This window comes from Pecten maximus, chromosome 10 (assembly GCF_902652985.1).
Source record: "Pecten maximus chromosome 10, xPecMax1.1, whole genome shotgun sequence".
NCBI classification, from domain to species: domain Eukaryota; kingdom Metazoa; phylum Mollusca; class Bivalvia; order Pectinida; family Pectinidae; genus Pecten; species Pecten maximus.
The window spans coordinates 37,420,192-37,442,483 of NC_047024.1; the positions used below are offsets into that span (position 1 = coordinate 37,420,192).

Genomic DNA, 22,292 nt, shown 5'->3' on the forward strand with positions numbered 1-22,292 from the left:
ATTCACTGCATGTATGACGTCTTCCGTGGCGCTTAAGTTTAATATTTTCCCTAAACTGCCTCACAAGTGAAGCATAGTATGTACCATTGATTATTTGTCCTATTTGGAGATAATCTATCAGCCGAATACCATCTGCACCATAGAAAACCTAGGTCATAGCCTTCCCAGTTGATGGAACAGTCTTTGCCTTCTTTTGCGGGGAGAGCCTCTAGGGTAAAATGATGGACCCATGTTTCATCCATAGTGACCAAATCTCTGAAGACAGTCGGCAGGATCTTCCTCAAAAAGGGTCAGATTAGCACACGATAATGTGCGCCTGGTGTGCTTCTGATCAGTTGTCAGAAGTCTTGGTACCCATCAGGTCGAAAACTTTCTCATTGCAATATCCTCGGTCAGAATGGTAAGTACATGTACTTTTACCTTTGAAATGCCAAATCTGCTGGCTATATATCTTTCTGTAACTCGTCTGTCAGTCATAACAATATCATGAACTTTATTGACCATTTCTAGGGTTGCAACATTGACAGGCCTTCCAGGACAGGGATCATCCTAAAGGCTCTGTCGGCCGCGCTTTTAAAAATTCCGCCACACACCTTTTCCCTGTAGCTCATGAAGGGTCATCTTTCCCTAGTGTGGCTTTTATTATGGATATCATTAGGTGTTAAACCTTTTTTATGCAAATATTGGATCACTACTCTTTCACCAATTTTGTCCATTTTGAAAAAGCCGCTTGTCCTGCTTACTTTAGAGTGCTACCTCGTCGATATAAGCTAACAAAATGAGACCAGTCCTTGTGTACACGGCCCTATATAGTCAGAGAATGGCAGGACTTAAAAAAAACATCATTGATTACCTCCTTCAATACGAGGCTCACAACATATCAATCATCCCTCGGAATCGCTATGCTCTGCGAAACTATAACTACATGATTCCTCAATTTCGTCTGTCTCCTACCAGCTCTCCTTGAGGTTACACAACGAGTGGTTGTTGGATATGGAATTTATTTCACACGAGTAAGTTATTTTTTAAAAGTTACAAAAGACACGAGCTTTAGCGAGTGTTTTGCAACTTTAAAAAATAACTTACGAGTGTGAAATAAATTCCATATCCAACAATCACGAGTCGTGTGACCTGTTTCTACCACAATAATATCGGCTTGAATCAAAGGGAACGTGGCCAAGTATAATTTCGCGTATGCAAATAAAGTGTACCGGTGACGTCCGGGACCCGGTGATGTGACGTCATTAGATTATTGATGACGTCATTAACAATTGCAGCTTGGGTCAAAGTTCACCGTGTTAGCCAATCAAAATGCGTACAGAGTTTATACCACGTGTGGTATAAACAGATTGTTGAATAACACAGGGTATTGTGGTAGAATTATACAATCTACTACAGTTGAAATGACTTATATGATGCAGTGCGTTCACTACCTACATTATATTTGTTTATATCCTGTTCACTACCTACATTGGATTTGTTTCTATCCCGTTCACTACCTACATTGGATTTGTTTCTCTCCCGTTCACTACCTACATTGGATTTGTTTCTATCCTGTTCACTACCTACATTGGATTTGTTTCTATCCCGTTCACTACCTACATTGGATTTGTTTCTCTCCCGTTCACTACCTACATTGGATTTGTTTCTATCCTGTTCACTACCTACATTGGATTTGTTGATATCTTCGGTCAGATTTACAGTCTTCACCTTTTGTATTTTAGGGTCGGTGATTGTAAGAATATTTTGGAAACAATGCTTAAACACCAGTGTAATTCCCTAAATTATGATATATTTAGAGCAAACCTTAAGTATGCAGGATGTGCTTATCTATGTCACCACATATACTTAATAGATCTAAAACTTCAACTCTTTAAATGTTTAATTCATTTTGGAAACAATTTGGTTTTGGAAGCCGCATCTTACCGTGGACCTGAATTCGAACGTTTTTATATATGTGCAAACGCTTATTAAATCCAGTAGCATATTTTAATAGTAACACATATTTATCATTGTAGAAATATGCATGTTTCCATCGTCTTCTACATATATGTTAATGTATATTGGGAGAATGCGAAGATAATTTGTTTTAAATGTGCCTAATTCTGTGTTAGATATTTAACAATAAACATGCTTAAATCAACTTCTCTTGTCAAATTACGATTCCTTATCAAAGTGTCTGTGTTGGAATCTTCGTCGGAATTTTTAGGAAATGAAAGTAAGCAATATGTCAGATGTTATTTATATAAAAGAGATATATTCATCTGATCAGTGTCTAATTATTCCTATTGTCTCCCTTGCTTTATTCCTCACCTTTGGCCTTTATTTCAGCGTTCGTCCCTGTGATGAAAGCTTTTGGTTTTATCCCCTGGCCTAGCCCAAGTTGTTTCTTCTGGCACTGACAACGTGTCTGATGTGGATGAGACTTGTGTTGGGGCCAGAGGAAACTCGGGTTCCCCTTGGCCGAGACATACCAGAGTCAAAAGGCAGTTACTACTCATGCCATTCGTCAATATCATGTACCAAAGTAGGGGGTGTTCTGTTGGGTGTCATCGACAGTATGCTTCAGTGAAATAACAGGGAGACAAACACGAATACTGCACAGCCACCTGAAGTACACACACTTACATCATAGCTGCTTATAGGACGTTAAACAATTCAAAACCAAATCAGTAAGAAGTCTTCTGCAGACAGAAAACCAAGTAAGGAGTTCACATCTGACCATAGTGCCCCTGGAATATTCATAATATTTTGTGCCACTCTTGGGAATAGTTTTTGTGAGTACTTGCAAAGCACCCCCATTCCCAACAAAGACACACAAACCCAATCCAGGATGCCCAGGCAGTTCCAAATATATTCCTAACAACGTGTTACGTACAAAGGTCTAGAGAAATATGGATTGTATTGTCCTTCCTTGAACTAAATTTAGCAGTTTTCTCCGTGTGCTCCACGCGCACCATCAATTAAAGACTATGGGTCAGAGTAGATTGCTGTGGTGTGTGAACGCAACTATTTTAGATGTAATGCAGAGATTTATTTTAAATACAGAATAGGAGATTCTTACACTATAAAGCTGAATCAATGAATTATGGATGATATGTAATTCATTTCGATACAGAATAATTAAGTACATTGTAGTTAAAATATAAATAATGTATTTTTGAATGCAGAAATTCAATAAGAAATCCCAAAGAGATATTGGCGCCTACTATCGAATGATTATTGTTTGATCTCTGCAAAACTGGTCCTTTCTTGACTTTTCTCTTCTTCCTTTTAATCCTTTGAAAACGAGAGGAAAGTACATATTGAATATAGTGTATATATAAGAACTCTCTAAGAAATAGGGTTAACAAACTAAATACAAGAGGAATCTAGATTAATATCCATGGCGAACTGTCATAGCGATAACACGGATTGTTAAAGGACGGACTGGCGGAGTGCAGACGGACGCCGGACGAAGAACGATTTGCTAAACTATCTTCTATCAAAATATTTAATTCATTAGATGATTATATGACACTGATAATTCGATCTATCAAGTGCTACCTAAAGATATGGATAGTGATTATTTTTAAATAGTTAAAATGTGGAATAAAGCTCATTTAAAATGATTTATATAATATGAAAAGCTACTTTCAAAATTCAAAACTAATAATTCTTTCTACAACTTGCTTTGTAAATTTTTGATATACTGGAAAACAGCCCAGTTATAATTGAACAAAAAGGATTTTTCCTTCCACTTTATTTCCGGGAATTATTTAAGGAAAACATTCTAAAGTAAGCGTTGTCAACTGAAAATTTTACTGCGGTAGTTATGTGATATTTGTTTTAATATGATTGTTTTTACTGTTATATCTTCCATGTATTATTATCTCAGCTTAATACGAGAGACACAGATTTTCTCCAATTTTCAAACACTAAAAATGATGTCTGCACGCGCGCATTGTTCATCTAAAATATTGATTATGAATATTGTACAAGGTATTGATTTTTGATGGCAAGTTAAGAACTGCATTTGATACAGGCATTTAAAAAGGTGATGGAAATACATTTACATAACAGCGTTAAAGCACGTGCACGATCGATAAACATCGGCGACAAACGATCGGAAGGCGGACGATATCCGTGGCCCAATCGCAACATCTCGGCCGTTGCCCTCAATGCTCGGATTTTTAATTCCAAACCTTGATGGCCGAAATGTTGATATTGAATCACAGGCATACGCGCCTCGTCTGTCAATACACCCAATATAAATTAAGAATGTGTATTGCTGTATTGACAGACGAGGCGAGTCCCTATGATTGCATTGTCCGTCACATGCCATATACAGTTTTAATGAGATTCTCGGTAACACCTCCAAACTTTCACACTTAGCGAATATACCTTTGAAAATCAAAGATCGCCAGCTGTATTAGATCTGCCGACAAGGGTTCAAAATTAAACAAATACAATAAATGACCAAGTGGAAATTACTTCTAGGAGAGATGTGTATCGACACTGTCGTCAACCCGTTAGGGAATGGTCTTTTCAAGATGGCGGACCAAGACGATCACCAGAATATCGTACATAGATCGCGCAGACTCTGGACATCGCGTAACTGTGTGATCCCTGAACTGTACCAAAGATACAATACAATTTATGTCATTCCCAAATGTCCCCTCAATTATGAACGAAGAAAGAATTTCCATTGCAGTTATTATTTCGAATCAACCCGTAATAAAAAATGCAACAGTTTTTGGAACTAGTCTGTAACATTTTCTGCTGAACTCGCTTCAAATTTTCGAAGGCTGATCCTTAACGTAAACAAAATCCTTTCCCTTTGTTTTTGTAAATATTATAGAGCTATGAACATAAACATCATTCAGCTAAAAGCGGTGGTTATTGGGGCGTGTTCCTGACAATGACGATAAAGCATAAGGCATATTCGCGGCAAATCACGCCTTGATGCCGCGTTTAAAAGTTCGACTAACTTTGCGATGATTCACAGACGTTAATGAACTAAACAGCAGTAATAGCTGTTGTAATATAAATTTCAAGCATTTCTGAGTTAGACGTTGTACTTGTCTCGGTCAGAGTGTGTACTTATAACTAAGAAAATGTAGCATAAAGTGCACAACCACTTTTTGTGATCGCTTTGATCCCCCATTTTGAAAAGGCCATTCCTTAACGAGTACACGATTGAGATTAAAGGGTTTGAGATAGCGATATCCAAATGTTGCTCCCCAAATCAAACGCTGACTGGCAGTCATATTATTCACCCCCCCCCCCCCCCCCCCCCCCCCCCCCCCCCCCCCCTCTGTCTCACGGGGACTGGGCATATGTATTAAATATATAATTGAATGCACATAAAATATGGATAATGGGTTGGGATTCGTGCCAAGTTCATGTGGCCAGTCTCAAAGTGCACGACTACTGTCCAAAAGGGACATTAAGATGATCCTCGGATTTCGAAGATGTGCTGAGTATGATGGTATTTTACCTACATATATTAATATCTACACGTCACGGGTCCAAAAATAGCCAATCTAACCTATCATCGCATCCCCACGAGGTTGTATACTGAATGTCAGCTCAGTATAAATACACCGAACAAACCCCAGTCATTTTTTCTCTCAAGTGGGAACATTTGACGAACACGATTCCTTTATATATCACAGCTAAATGGAAATGTGGTATTGATTAGGCACGCCATTATACGCAGTCAAACCGTTATATTGTACCAGTGTTCATCATCTATGACATTTCAACAGATTGCCATAATATTCATCCGACAATTCACGGAGCTATCCTGATGACAATCAATCCCACTGGTATGTCATTAAATAAATCAATTGTTTAAAAACCTACAAAAGAACCGATACCCATAAAGCAGTAAGTGGAATACATAGTTTTAATAAATATAAGAACTACTGTAAACTGACTTAAAACATAATTATTGTTTATATATCTATAGTCTCTTTTAGACATGTATGTCTTTAGAGACACAATATACGTACTCGTTAGCTGCGGACTAATGCATTTTTTATAGTTCCGACTCCATAACGTGACTTGAAATCGACATTCCGTCTCCAGTGATGTGCTGTACTGACCTTCACCACGTAGACAGTCAGGAATTTAATCGCGGAAATGTGGACCGTATATTACTCTTCATAGATCACCGTACACCATACCCCTGTTAACTCGAATGATGTAAAGCACGTGTATATTGATAGCCTCAATGAACAGGGGTTCTGGTGGCTTCATCGTGAACTCCCTTGGATACAAGTTCCTGGATGGATGTGCTCATTTGTGATAATCTTTCCTCGTTGGTACGGTAAGTGTGCTTGCACGGTCGATAGAAATGCCCGGCCTGACCTTTAATTCATCATGTGATTCTGATAAATAGCAAATAGAATTCGCGCATACTTATTCATGTAAATTTGTTCCGAGCTATAAATATAACATTGTAATCAAGTTACTACTATACCACAAATCTGGTAGTTTTTGGCTGTTGTAGAGTATCTTGGTATTAGTTTTGGAATGAATTCAACAACTTAACGAGGTAATTTCAAATTTCATTATCAAAATGAAACTAACAGCTTCCGTCTCTATTTTTAGAATTTCTCCACATTTCAACTGTGTTGTAGTTTGTATAATGGTAGTTAGAAGAAACTGACTGATAATCAAACTACATGTATCTTGTTGTAGCACATTAATTTGGACAATAATTAATTTCAAATTGTATGTTAGAACCACAGGCGCCCGAGTTCTAATATTATAACGATTGCCATTCCTCTACTATTAATTATAAAGTATTTAGAATCCGGGTACCTGTGATAAGGACACTGGATTTTAGTGACACGTGCTATCGCTAAGTCCAGTAACATGCTTATATCTCTTATTTTTTCAATCGGAAGTTATTATTTTTTTTCTCGTTACATCAAAAACATTAAGCCCGATTTATCGTTCTTGGTTGAGGAGGAATATACCAAGGTTATTTACAGGGCAAGAACTTAGTCCTCGAGGTTTTATTTTTAGTCACCTAGTTCGAATGCCGAAATGGGATCCAGAGGGAAATAATTTAACTTGATTGCTCTATCAGCTGAGTCAAAATAAATAGTAAAATAGAATAGTGCTTAAAATTGTATGTAAGTCACACCGACCAGGTCCTGGATTACCGGTATAGGCGATGTGTTGTACACTACCGTAATGACCAAAGTTCACTGATTGTTAAAGCTCAATTTCAATTCAATTTATTTCTCTTTAACCATACATAACAGTACAGAGAAAACATATTTACACAATACAAAAGTTATATACAGTTGTTCAGCCAGTGTATAAAGTATGCACACGCAGACTGTATCAATTAGTTTATCAAAACATCTGATATTTAACCATATCGTTACGCATGATACCATTTTATATAATTTCAAATCAACAAAACGAAAAAGATCAAGTCAAGATGAACATGATGTGTAACATCATGCTATGGAGGACACATTGCTAAAGATAATACTAATGAATTTACAGAGTTTTTTCAATGTATTTACGTGGTTTGAGTTCATAAGATCTCTAAATTTTAATATGTTCGGCCTTGTATAATAATATTTATTTAGATATAATTTTCTATGCGCAGCTAATGACTGGCATTCTAGCAGATAATGGAATTCATCTCCTATTTGTTGACTATTACAAAAAGTACATATTCTTTCGTGGCGTTCAATATTATTCCACCTTCCAGTTTCAATAATCAGTCTATGATTTGTAGTTCTGAACTTACAAAAAGTATTTCTTTCTTTATCTGTAAGAACGTCTAGATAGCATTCAAAACCAAATTTGTTTTTAAAAATTCTGTAACAACCAGACTTAGAAGAATTAAATACATCATTATCCCACTGCTGTATAAACTGATCATGGAGTGTTTGTTTTACATATGACTTTATCCAAGAAGTATCTAATTCCTGGATATACTGGATATTCCACACATAGCTAATACCACATTCATCTAATAATTGTTGTATATAACGTATATAGGGAACATTATTATTACGGTATTGGTTTAGACATAACAGTTTATAAGTTATTACATTAACGATACTTGGATTTCATTTGCTCCATTCTTCAGATGAATCACTGCACTCTCATCCTCACATGGTAACGCATACTGTACATGTACGCAAGTACAAAGTCGCTGTTACAAGATCAGATGTCTGTACATTGACCTTTCGTTGTTAATCCAATTCGTAAAGCATTCTATCGACATTTCGAGACAGTTCCCACGAACTGATTCTGAAATCGACACCACTCACAATACATCGTGTCGTTTGATATATTGCAATAAATTTATCACTAAATGACGTCATCATTTTTGCACCATTGATGAAGGCTCGTTGGCCTTGACATATTGCGATATGAACGGTAATGAATTCAAACTTGTTAGAAAAAAAATAAATCACCTCTGTTGAATGTAGGAAGAAAAGTTCTCGACTCTGATAAGATTTTGGCAGTTAAAGTAAACTTATTATTTTTTTTACAAGACATGCGAAACAAGTCATAGCAACTTATATCATCATTATTATTGGCCAGGATGGAAGGGCGCAAGGAGTCTTAGTGTGTGAGGAAACCGGGTACCCGGAAAATCCAATGTAGCCAGGCAGGCGACTCCATATATCTATTCGCCAAGGTGAAAAGCAAGCGTGTTACTACTGTACAATTTTTGAAGTTAATGAGCCCTGGATTTGAGTTTCTTTGTCACACAGTGATATATCCATCCTGTTTTCTACAATTAAATAGGTCATAATTGCTAGGAATCTTTACATGCTCACGATTTTGTCCGATACAATATTTTTTTGATGTCGTAGCTATTGACGAATTAGTATCGCAAGATGAAATTCACCAATCTTCACTCTGCCAATGAGTACCTCGGCATTGCAATGTTTCTCTTGTTGTATAAGTTTACGAGAAAATAACATCATCGTCTTTATATAAAATAAAGTTGATGTTGTCTGAGGTGTTTACACCTACCTACATGTAACATATAGCGCATGACAAATTATATTTAATATTTCAATGCCTCCGATAGGGATCGAACCCGGGACCCCTGGCTACCAAATCTTACACTGACAACTGATCGAGCTGAATAGTTCTCTTATATAGCGGCTAGTATTTAACAGGGTAACATACATATCAAATTACTTTGAAATCCAAGGGTTCCTCTCTCGACCTCGCATGTGATTCTGAATTAGGCACTATTTACCTTGCATAGAGGATCTATGTATGCGCCTCCTAGCGAGCGACAAAGATTGTTGCTAAACCTTATAATCACTAACAATTAAAGATGAAAGTGGATCGCATGCATCATAAAGCTAGACTTGACGTGATTTATAATGAATTAAACCTTTGATTATCAAGTACAGGCCACGTATCAGAACGTCTGATTAGTGAGCCTTCGATTTTGTAATGACACATTCCAAGATTCAGAGTTGATGTATACAACTGAGAAAACGTAGGGTACTGTGGATTTCGAAGCGGAAGAACGGGTTCAGGACTAAACGAATCACGGGTGCTATATAATATGACATTGCTATCGTTGATTAGTGTCCTACGACGTATACCGATCAGTGTAGGTATATACCAATCATTAATGCTGTCATTAGCACTAATGACGAATCATTTTCGCTATAAACCAATCATTAACGCTTTATACCATTTGTAAGTAATGTTTACAAATCGTTAGCGATATATACCATTCATTATACCATTCGTTAGATGAATACTTTTCATTAGTAATATTTACAAATTATAAGAGATATATACCAATCATTAGCGCTATGTACCACATTTGCGATGTATACCACTCATTAGCGCTGTATACCATTCACTATACCATTCGTTAGTGATATTTACAAATTGTAAGCGGTATATACCAAACATTAGTGATGTGAACCATTTTCGTTAGTGATATTTACAAATCAGTTGCGCTTTATACCGATCATAAGCCCTATGTGCCAATCATTAACGCTCTTTACTAATCGTTAGCGCAATATACCAACCATACGCACAAAATGCAATTCATTAGCGCAGTAGACCAATTATTAGTTCCAATTACTAATCATAAGTGCTACATGCCAATCATTACACGTGTTGTACACTGTATACAAATCACTAGCGCTGTATACCAATCATTAGTGCCATTTACCAATCCTTATCACAATATCTCAATCATTAGCGCTGTATACCAATCATAAGTGTTAATTACCAATCATTAGCACAATATACCAATTATTAGCACAATATACCAATTATTAGGGCAGTATGCCTATCATTAGCGCTACTTACGTAAACCATTTAATCATTAGCGCTATATACCTATCAATAATGATATATACCAAATAAGACCGCTATATACAAAATGTACCAATAATTAGCGCCATATACCAAACACTGTCGCTATGAAGAAACTATACTTAAACAGATATACCAGTCATCGGTGCTATACAAAACCTTTATGTTTTACAAACCAAACATAGGCGCATTATATACCAAACATTGTCGCTCTATATACCCAACATTAGTGCTATATATACCAAACATTGTCGCTATATATACCAAATATTCGCGCTATATACACGAAAAATTGTTGCTATATATATACTAAACGTTGTCATTTTTATTTTAGTTATATAAAACACTGTCGCTATATGTACCAAAATTGTCGCTATATATACATATACCAAACATTAACGCGATATATACACAACATTGTCGCTTTAAATTTCTAAACCAAACATTGTAGCTATATATACCAAACATTGTCAATCTATATACCAAACATTGTCGTTATAATGAACTGTCATTGAGCAGATTTAGTTAGCGCGGCCTAGAGGGAAAGGATGGAATGGTTCAGAATAACCTAGAATTCTACTACTATCGATCTTTTGTGAGTGACACTTATGTGATAAATCACGATTTTTACAAACCAGATAGATATCTTTCTCGTATTTTTGATAAAAAAAACCCTGTCCAATAAGAGTGAACATACGACTGCCCTGAATCCAATTCCGTGACAAGCAAATAAAACAACTTATATAAAAACAGTCTTATTCCACACGCGGAGTGGCTATTTAAAGGTTTGGGGGAAAAAACCCAGAATAGTTAAAGCGCGAGAGAAATATAAACGAGTTCATCAAACAACCAAGCTTGAATAAGAAACGAGGTAAATGGTTGTGTTACGATTTTAAAAAATCACAATGTTTTTGTCATTATTTCACATCTAAGTCTCTGATTTGTCGATTAAGTATAACGAAAAAAAGAAACAATTTCTGTGTTGTTCTTTATTTCCCCACTTGTGGGGTACATATGGTGTTTATATAATTTAAAGACGGACCGATTTTAACGAATAACTGATTACTTAGGTTTAGCATTGTATATTTTCCTATCAACAGCTGTTGTCATTTAAAGACAGTCTCCCCTTGTGTGCGAATGCATGCGTGTAGTGAGTGTATGCGTATAGTGAGTGTATGTTTGTAGTGAGTGTATGTGTGTAGTGAGTGTATGAGTGTAGTGAGTGTATGAGTGTAATGAGTGTATGTTTGTAGTGAGTGTATGTGTGTAGTGAGTGTATGTGTGTAGTGAGTGTATGTGTGTAGTGAGTGTATGTGTGTAGTGATTGTATGTGTGTAGCTAGTGTATGTGTGTAGTGAGTGTATGTGTGTAGTGATTGTATGTGTGTAGTGATTGTATGGTGTGAGTGTATGAGTGTATGCGTGTAGTGAGTGTATGTTTGTAGTGAGTGTATGCGTGTAGTGAGTGTATGTTTGTAGTGAGTGTATGTGTGTGTGTGTGTGTGTGTGAGTGTGCGTGTAGTGAGTGGATGCGTATAGTGAGTGTATGTGTGTAGTGAGTGTATGTGTGTGTGAGTGTGCGTGTAGTGAGTGTATGTGTGTAGTGAGTGTATTTTTGTAGTGAGTGTATGTGTGTAGTGAGTGTATGCGTGTAGTGAGTGTATGTGTGTAGTGAGTGTATGTTTGTAGTGAGTGTATGTGTGTAGTGAGTGTATGCGTGTAGTAAGTGGATGCGTATAGTGAGTATATGTGTGTAGTGAGTGTATGCGTGTAGTGAGTGTATGTGTGTAGTGAGTGTATGTGTGTAGTGAGTGTATGTGTGTAGTGAGTGTATGCGTGTAGTGAGTGTATGTGTGTAGTAAGTGGATGCGTGTAGTGAGTGTATGTGTGTAGTGAGTGTATGTGTGTAGTGAGTGTATGTGTGTAGTGAGTGTATGAGTGTAGGGAGTGTATGAGTGTAGTGAGTGTATGAGTGTAGGGAGTGTATGAGTGTAGTGAGTGTATGTGTGTAGTGAGTGTATGAGTGTAGTGAGTGTATGCGTGTAGTGAGTGTATGTGTGTAGTGAGTGTATGTGTATAGTGATTGTATGTGTGTAGTGAGTGTATGTGTGTAGTGATTGTATGTGTGTAGTGAGTGTATACGTATAGTAAGTGTATGTGTATAGTGAGTGTATGTGTGTAGTGATTGTATGTGTGTAATGAGTGTAGTTAGTGTATGTATGTAGTGAGTGTATGTGTGTAGTGAGTGTATGTGTGTAGTTAGTGTATGTGTGTAGTGAGTGTATGCGTGTAGTGAGTGTATGTGTGTAGTGAGTGTATGCGTGTAGTGAGTGTATGTGTGTAGGGAGTGTATGCGTGTAGTGAGTGTATGTGTGTAGTGAGTGTATGTGTAGCTTTTAGAAAAATAATTTCATGCGATAAGTGTAAAAGTCACGAGCATATACAATGTAGTTTTTTAGAAAAAATAGTTTACATACCTAAATATCAAGTCACGTGCATATATTTCCTTTTAGGAAAAATAGTTTACATGTGCTAAAGGGGCAGCGTCACGTGAATATAGCTTTTAGCAAAAATAGTTTTCATGCGCTGAATTTGAAGAGTCATATGGGTTTGATATGCATTGAATGAAAACATCACAATTAGGGTTGGTAGTAGGTATTGTTTTTTTCTTTGTTATATCCATTATGACATTACAAGGGACAATCCGATGTATAGATGGAAACAACGTGTTGTCCGAAATCCCGACAATAATGGCTTTTTTATGTCTCGTGTCTTTTAAAACAAAAAAATCTTCAGCTTAAATTGGGTGTACGATGAAATGGATCTCAACCACTATGTATACCAATTAGCCACTTTGACCATAGTATTTATGCAATATCGTCCACCTGATCATATACGCTGAATCCATCTAAAATCATTTTCGGACGAAACGTCCATAAACACTTCGGCATTTGCACGCGCGGGATATTTTCAAATGTCTTGGCCGTTGGTCACATAGCGTTCCATCATAGAACATGGCTTTGTCCATGTCACGCTAGCATCCGCCTTCGGCTCGCGCCAGCTGAAGGGTTCATGGATGTTATTTCAACTACTACCAAAAGTACTACTCTTACTGTATCTTATTGTATTTTTAGGACTGTTTATATATTATGTGATTGTATTTGTATTCTCTGTGTCTTGATAAAGGGACGGATTGCCTCGAAAATTCGACATTTTCCATGTCCACACTGTTAGAACTACTTCTCATTTCAAGTAATTCGTATCCTGCAGACAAACCTTTGCGAGGATCCAGTGTTACCTGGATTATTACCGTTAATATTACTTATTTGACCCATATTATATGTATACTCATCTATATAACCGGAGTAATGTTCTTATTTTAAATTTCGTCCAAACACCACGTGTACTTGTTTTGTTATAAGTTCACCTGTTACTATAGTATATGTCGTCATGCGTAAACAATCGTTTTATGATGGTATATATACACACAAAGGGGAAGACATGTTTTCAGACAGGACAGATAAACACTACCGTGTATATATATATATGTACACTTCAGGTTTTGTAAGGAAGGTTTCACATTTCCATGCATAGACTCATTAAAGCTAAGAGGGGGTCTGCCACTGAGGAAAGATCATGTCGAATTATCTTGGTGAAGTTTTACTGACGTTCAAAGGCTATTCAAGCATCCAACATGGCAATGATCCCTCCGAAAGCATCTTGTGTTGGTGGACACCAGGTAGGGTTTATGTGTACGTGAATGTGTATGCGTGTGTGTGTGCGTGTATGTGTGTCATGTTCACTGTTCACCTGTAGTTATTACCTGTACTTACCTTTTCTTTTCCACGTGTTTGGTTTACATTTTCGGAGTAACTGCTCTTAAAGGGGACCTAATAGAGCGTTACCTAATACGGGTTATAATTGATCCTCACTGCTTCTTAATACTGAAGCGTGTAAATGACGAGGAAATAAAAAAAATGTTTAAAGTTATTTAAAGACGTATAAAGTCACCCTTGGAGCTGAGTAATCTCCCTTCTTCATAGAAGACCAGGGACTGACCTAGAGTTACCTCCCTTCTCAATAGAGATGCTCTGCATTGAAGTTAGTGACTGTTAATTTGTATGAGTATTGAAACCTTGTTTCATGTGTAATTAAATTATTTATGTGTTTTAAAATAATTTTGATTGCTTTTTCATGTGATTTTAAAACAATTTTACACAATTATATCTTCATTTGAAATGAATTTTGATTCAAAGTAATACAGAAAAAGGAAAAAAAATGAAGTAAACTTTTTGTTTAAATTTCACATTCATTGAGAAAATATCACAATGGGATCATTCCATTCTGGGATTGTGGGTAAGTTTGTTGGCTTTCAATACTTGGAGTGTGTATTAGAGTTAGCTTTAGAGTTTCCGTTCCCCCCAGTTAACACGTTAAAACAATTCATGTAAATTAGCAGCAAAGATCAAGTATAGAGAGTTAAGTGTTGGAGAGCACACCGAGATGTGTAAGGGCACCAGGCCATTATCTGTCTACAATTGCCTCGTACAGGAAGTGAAGGAACAGCTTGGATAGTTACCATGGAGATATAGCACCAGAAGACAGTGTGGAGTCTGTTTAAGTCATGGAGGATCACAACCATATCACAGTAGGTCCAAACATTGCCTATATGTAGCATATACACATATAAACAATTCATATATGCGAAATTCATTCTATCATCATGAAGAACACACAGCCATCAAACTTTACCTCAGTCATTGTGCTAAAACATGTGCAATATGTGCAGTGAATAAAGGACACACCTACAGTGTTAACACAGACCTATACATACACAAGATAAGTTTACATAATGTCACATCTGTGCACTTGTGTGCAACACACATGCATAAACACACATAACCATTCAGGTATTGGTATATACTTCCATATACAATATTGATATGTGGTATATTGTCATCAGTTTATTTTATATTTTGATTATTAAATAGAAATTTGAAAAGTGTTCAATCAAAGCATGTCAAAATGTCAAAAGCAAAAAAAAACTTTCATAAAAATTAAGATTAAAAAGCAATTAAATTCTTAATGATCTCTTAATTTATACATAAATTCATCATATAGCAACATCCATCTTATGAAGAAGCTAATAGTTATATGGGTTTACAGAAACCAAGTTATGAGCATATGGTAAACTACAAAGATAGGGGCATTTGAACTTTAGGGATCAAGTATGGTGTCACTATGGGGAGATGTGTGACCTAGTTAATATGGTGTTATAGGTGGTGGTATGGGTGGTGGTATTGGTGTGGTATGGGTGGTGGTATGGGTGGTGTTATGGGTGGTGGTATGGGTGGTGTTATGGGTGGTGGTATGAATGTGTGGTATGGGTGGTGGTATGGGTGTGGTATGAGTGTGTGGTATGGGTGGTGGTATGGGGTGTGGTGTTATGGGTGGTGTTATGGGTGGTGGTATGGGTGGTGGTATGGGTGGTGGTATGGGTGGTGTTATGGGTGGTGGTATGGGTGGTGGTATGGGGTGGTGTTATGGGTGGTGGTATGGGTGGTGGTATGGGTGGTGGTATGAGTGGCGGTATGGGTGGTGGTATGGGTGGTGGTATGGATGTGGTATGAGTGTGTGGTATGGGTGTGGTATGAGTGTGTGGTATGGGTGGTGGTATGGGGTGGCGGTATGAGTGGCGGTATGGGTGGTGGTATGGGTGGTGGTATGGATGTGGTATGGGTGGTGGTATGGGTGGTGGTATGGGTGGTGGTATGGGTGTGGTATGGTGTGTGGTATGGGTGGTGGTATGGGGTGGTATGGGTGTGGTATGGGTGTGGTATGGGTGGTGGTATGGTTGGTACATGTTATGGGTGGTGGTATGGGTGGTGGTATGGGTGTGGTATGGGTGGTGGTATGGGTGTGGTATGGGTGGTGGTATGGATGGTGGTATGGGTGTGGTTTGGGTGGTGGTATGGGTGTGGTATGGGTGGTGTTATTGGTGGTGGTATGGGTGGTGGTATGGGTGTGGTATTGGTGGTGGTATGGGTGTGGTTTGGGTGGTGGTATGGGTGTGGTATGGGTGGTGGAATAGGTGGTGTTATGGGTGTGGTATGGTTGCTATGGGGAAACATGGAACATTCCTAAAGAGAGAGGAGAGAAGAGTTGCTATGGGGACATGGAACATACTAAAAGGAGAGGAATATTGCTATGGGGACATGGAACATACTAAAAGGAGAGGAGTGTTGCTATGGGGACATGGAGCATACTAAAAGGAGAGGAGGGTTGCTATGGGGACATGGAACATACTAAAAGGAGAGGAGTGTTGCTATGGTGACATGGAACATACTTAAAGAAGAGGAGTGTTGCTATGGGGACATGGAACATACTTAAAGAAGAGGAGTGTTATTATGGGGACATGGAACATACTAAAAGGAGAGGAGTGTTGCTATGGGAACATGGAACATACTTAAAGAAAAGGAGTGTTGCTATGGGGACATGGAACATAAAAGGCTAGGACTGTTACTGTGGGGACATGAAACATACGAGGAGTGTTGCTATGGGGACATGGAACATACTAAAAGGAGAGGAATGTTGCTATGGGAACATGAAACATACTAAAAGGAGAGGAGTGTTACTGTGGGGACATGGAACATACTAAAAGGCGAGGAGTGTTACTGTGGGGACATGGAACATACTAAAAGGCGAGGAGGGTTGCTATGGGAACATGAAACATACTAAAAGGAGAGGAGTGTTGCTATTGGGACATGAAACATACTAAAAGGAGAGGAGTGTTACTGTGGGGACATGGCACATACTTAAAGGAGAGGAGTTTTACTATGGGGACATGGAACATACTAAAAGGAGAGGAGTGTTATTATTGGGACATGGAACATACTTAAAGTAGAGGAGTGTTGCTATGGGGACATGGAACATACTAAAAGGAGAGGAGTGTTATTATTGGGACATGGAACATACTTAAAGTAGAGGAGTGTTGCTATGGGGACATGGAACATACTAAAAGGAGAGGAGTGTTATTATTGGGACATGGAACATACTTAAAGTAGAGGAGTGTTGCTATGGGGACATGGAACATACTAAAAGGAGAGGAGTGTTATTATGGGGACATAGAACATACTAAAAGCCTATATCTGCAAGGGTATAATACAATCAATATAAGAATATAGGTGTTGCTATGCAGACTGGGACATACCTAAAATGGTATGGGTATTTCTATGGAGACTAGGACAACAATTCAAGTACATGTATATGGATGTAGCATTAGAGACTGGGACATACCTATAATGGTATGGGTGCTGCTATGGAGACTGGGGCATACATATAATGGTGTTGGTGATGCTATGGATACTGGGACATAACTATAATGGTATGGGTGCTGCTATGGAGACTGGGACATACATTTAATGGTGTTGGTGATGCTATGGATACTGGGACATAACTATAATGGTATGGGTGATGCTATGGAGACTGGGACATAACTATAATGGTATGGGTGATGCTATGGAGACTGGGACATAACTATAATGGTGTGGGCGATGCTATGGAGACTGGGACATAACTATAATGGTATGGGTGATGCTATGGAGACTGGGACATAACTATAATGGTATGGGTGATGCTATGGAGACTGGGACATAACTATAATGGTATGGGTGATGCTATGGATACTGGGACATAATTATAATGGTATGGGTGATGCTATGGAGACTGGGACATAACTAAAATGGTATGGGTGATGCTATGGTGACTGGGACATAACTATAATGGTATGGGTGATGCTATGGAGACTGGGACATAACTATAATGGTGTGGGTGATGCTATGGATACTGAGACATAACTATGATGGTATGGGTGATGTTATGGAGACTGGGACATAACTATAATGGTATGGGTGATGCTATGGAGACTGGGACATAACTATAATGGTGTGGGCGATGCTATGGATACTGGGACATAACTATAATGGTATGGGTGATGTTATGGAGACTGGGACATAACTATAATGGTGTGGGCGATGCTATGGAGACTGGGACATAACTATAATGGTGTGGGTGATGCTATGGAGACTGGGACATAACTATAATGGTATGGGTGATGCTATGGAGACTGGGACATAACTATAATGGTATGGGTGATGCTATGGAGACTGGGACATAACTATAATGGTATGGGTGATGCTATGGAGACTGGGACATAACTATAATGGTATGGGTGATGCTGTGGAGACTGGGACATAACTATAATGGTATGGGTGATGATATGGAGACTGGGACATAACTATAATGGTATGGGTGGTGCTATGGAGACTGGGACATAACTATAATGGTATGGGTGATGCTATTGATACTGGGACATAAATATAATGGTATGGGTGATGCTGTGGATACTGGGACACAGAGACATGACTAAAGGGGGAGGGTTTGATAAGGTTTAGGATCTTATTAAATTCTAGCAGATTGATTACTTATGGGTTAAAAGGGTATCCAATTAATGTATATTTGCAGCTTGTTAATTTTGTCTCCATCATGGTACTTGTAAGATTTTGATATTTCAGAGATACAATAAGTTATTTTTGTTTGGAGTGTTGGGAATGTCTAGGATTTCCTTTTATCATTTTGGTACCAACAGTAAAAAAGTCTATTTTAAAAACACTTTTTATTAGATAATTTAAAACATTTAGGATTCAACAGCTGTACGTGCTCATAATAATGTTGTTTATTTAGTTAATAAAATTGATGAAACAGAAATTATGGTCATGTGTATGTAAATTACGGCATGTCAGACTAGGCAAGGTAAATAATGAGACCCTTTGATTTGAAAGTACACTTTATGTTTACCTCACATGGTACTGGTACAGACTTGATACATCTTATCTAGTTTGTGGTGCTGGTTGGTGTAATATATCACCCTCTGAGATTTTAAAATGTAAAACCACAATCAGCCATTTTTAACTGACACTAGATGAATGTTGGAGAATTTTATATCAGGACGCTTAATCAGTTCATTCATCCATCTGTCTGCCTATCTGTAAATAAAATCTTGTTATCACTACTCCTCCTGAATGGATGATTTAATACAGACACAGCAGAACTTCCAATAGTGAGCAGGGCGTGGCCGATCATATGTCCTACAAGAAATTCAGACCTATGTGTCACTTCCATGGCCACTATCACTAACATATTAAAACCAGACTTTCAATCATGAGTTGTGTATGGTCCACAGAAGGTCCTAACTAAGTTTAGATTATTGCGACACCTTCAAGATGAAATAATTTTTGTTAACCAAAAGTTGTATCAATTAAAATTAAGACACGCCTTTTAGGAATATGAGCTCAGGTCCACTAAAACAATTATTACATGCAATACATGGCTGCCAGGTTGAAAAATGTTGTCATTATTACTTTTCCTAAACAAATAGTTTTATCTAGACAGAACTGTCACTAATGGGTTGTGTAATGTCACAGATCCATGAGATGATCCATTACTGACATTTGACTACATGCCACTTACTAAATCATGATCAAGACATTAAGAAAGACAGCTAGAAACTAAAATCCAGACCTGTGCTATATAGTCTGAAAGATGATGGCGAAATATGATGTAAATCTTAAATGTTATTGCTATACTACCTCTGAATGAATGATCGTCACAGAAATATAATGACCTTTTGCGAGTAAGACATTGTCCACATTTGGTCCTAAACACAAGTGACATTCATGTTGGTAGTTATACCAAACCACTACATACCCATGTGTAGTGAGTGTCCAAATGGTACAAGCAAACTACACAACAGAGGTGTTATGTCAGTAGAGTATCTGTAACTCCATTGGGAACTCTCTCTCTGTACTGAGTGCCAATACTGAAAGGTTAGTATATATCTCGAGGTTCGAGAGGTTCGAGGTTCGGGTGTAGATACGAATACAAAGCAGGCATTCAGATATATGCTGGTATGATTCTACAGTGACTTGTATACATTCAAAGTATATCAAATTTTAAATTTTCAAAATGATTTTGATAATAGCTGGCAAATGTGTGTTCTTTATTACTGTCAAACTCTTCTTTCCAATGGGCAGTACCTTTTTATATTCTCTAGATTTGAAGATTCAGATTAAAAAGGATTTATCAAAAACCAATGATAGAAAATTTCCTTTCTTACAATAAAGCTGATGAGGCCTGTTTGGATGTGATAAACTAGGCAAGAAGCCAACTTCAAAGGTCATATGGCTTTATCTGCCATCATTTTTATGCGTACATATTTGTCAAACTGTATATTTTATCAAAGAAATTTTACTGTCTAAATCAATATGTATCTATAGACATTTTTTTGTATTATATCAAGTTTGAATATCATTATGGTATCAATGTTTGCTAACTGTTATTAGGTAAAAAATCTAGTTTTACCATTGTTCATATGATATGCCCCAAATGTTTATTTTTAGCCATTAAGTTCCAAAGAGCCAGGCTATCTATGTATCATTGCCAATCGACCATTTGTTTCATCATGTAATTTATTGAATTGTCGAGCTTTCTATATAAATGTCCATAGTGACTGGATGGATTTTGACTGAACTGGTCACAGATCAGACCTCCTCCAAGAAAACTTCCTGTTGAAGATATGATTGATATGCATGATTATCTTTAGAAAATAGGAGAAGTAGGTGGGCCTAAAATTGATTGATTGATTATTTATTTATTTTTTTGTTCTGTTTATAACTTTAAGTCCTGGCGTGAGTCTGTGACACTTTACGTTCTGGCGTGAGTCTGTGACACTTTACGTCCTGGCGTGAGTCTGTGACACTTTACGTCCTGGCGTGAGTCTGTGACACTTTACGTCCTGGCGTGAGTCTGTGACACTTTACGTCCTGGCGTGAGTCTGTGACACTTTACGTCCTGGCGTGAGTCTGTGACACTTTAAGTCCTGGCGTGAGTCTGTGACACTTTACGTCCTGGCGTGAGTCTGTGACACTTTACGTCCTGGCGTGAGTCTGTGACACTTTACGTCCTGGCGTGAGTCTGTGACACTTTACGTCCTGGCGTGAGTCTGTGACACTTTAAGTCCTGGCGTGAGTCTGTGACACTTTACGTCCTGGCGTGAGTCTGTGACACTTTAAGTCCTGGCGTGAGTCTGTGACACTTTACGTCCTGGCGTGAGTCTGTGACACTTTAAGTCCTGGCGTGAGTCTGTGACACTTTACGTCCTGGCGTGAGTCTGTGACACTTTAAGTCCTGGCGTGAGAATGTGTGCAATGGTTTTATCTCCCCTACCAAGCATAAACAAAAGCTGATCAATGGAAAAGCTATCCCTTACTTAAGCATCTGATTGTCAATACAAGTGTATATAATAGATACAGAAAGTAATGAACAGTGACCAAGCTGAATGATTTTGAGCCTACATGCAAATATTTAGGCTAAGGTACTAATGATGCAGTGACAATTACCAAGATATTCAGTATCTCAATACAGGGTGACAAGTACCAAGATATGGGGTATCTCAATACAGGGTGACAATTACCAAGACATGGAGTATCTCAATACAGGGTGACAAGTACCAAGACATGGAGTATCTCAATACAGGGTGACAAGTACCAAGACATGGAGTATCTCAATACAGGGTGACAAGTACCAAGACATGGAGTATCTCAATACAGGGTGACAAGTACCAAGACATGGGGTATCTCAATACAGGGTGACAAGTACCAAGATATAGGGTATCTCAATACAGGGTGACAATTACCAAGACATGGAGTATCTCAATACAGGGTGACAAGTACCAAGACATGGGGTATCTCAATACAGGGTGACAAGTACCAAGATATAGGGTATCTCAATACAGGGTGACAATTACCAAGACATGGAGTATCTCAATACAGGGTGACAATTACCAAGACATGGAGTATCTCAATACAGGGTGACAATTACCAAGACATGGAGTATCTCAATACAGGGTGACAA

General features: G+C 37.9%; 1 protein-coding gene across 1 annotated transcript in view; it reads left to right on the top strand.

The window, feature by feature from the left end:
• Nucleotides 1-13,872: 13,872 nt before the first annotated feature.
• Nucleotides 13,873-22,292, top strand: part of LOC117335916 (soluble guanylate cyclase 88E-like) — a 50,984-nt gene continuing 42,564 nt past the window's right edge. The window contains exon 1 of the mRNA XM_033896197.1: nucleotides 13,873-14,061. Within this exon, the coding sequence (XP_033752088.1) occupies nucleotides 14,017-14,061 (45 nt within the window). The 5' untranslated portion in view covers nucleotides 13,873-14,016. The remainder of the gene's footprint in view (nucleotides 14,062-22,292) is intronic.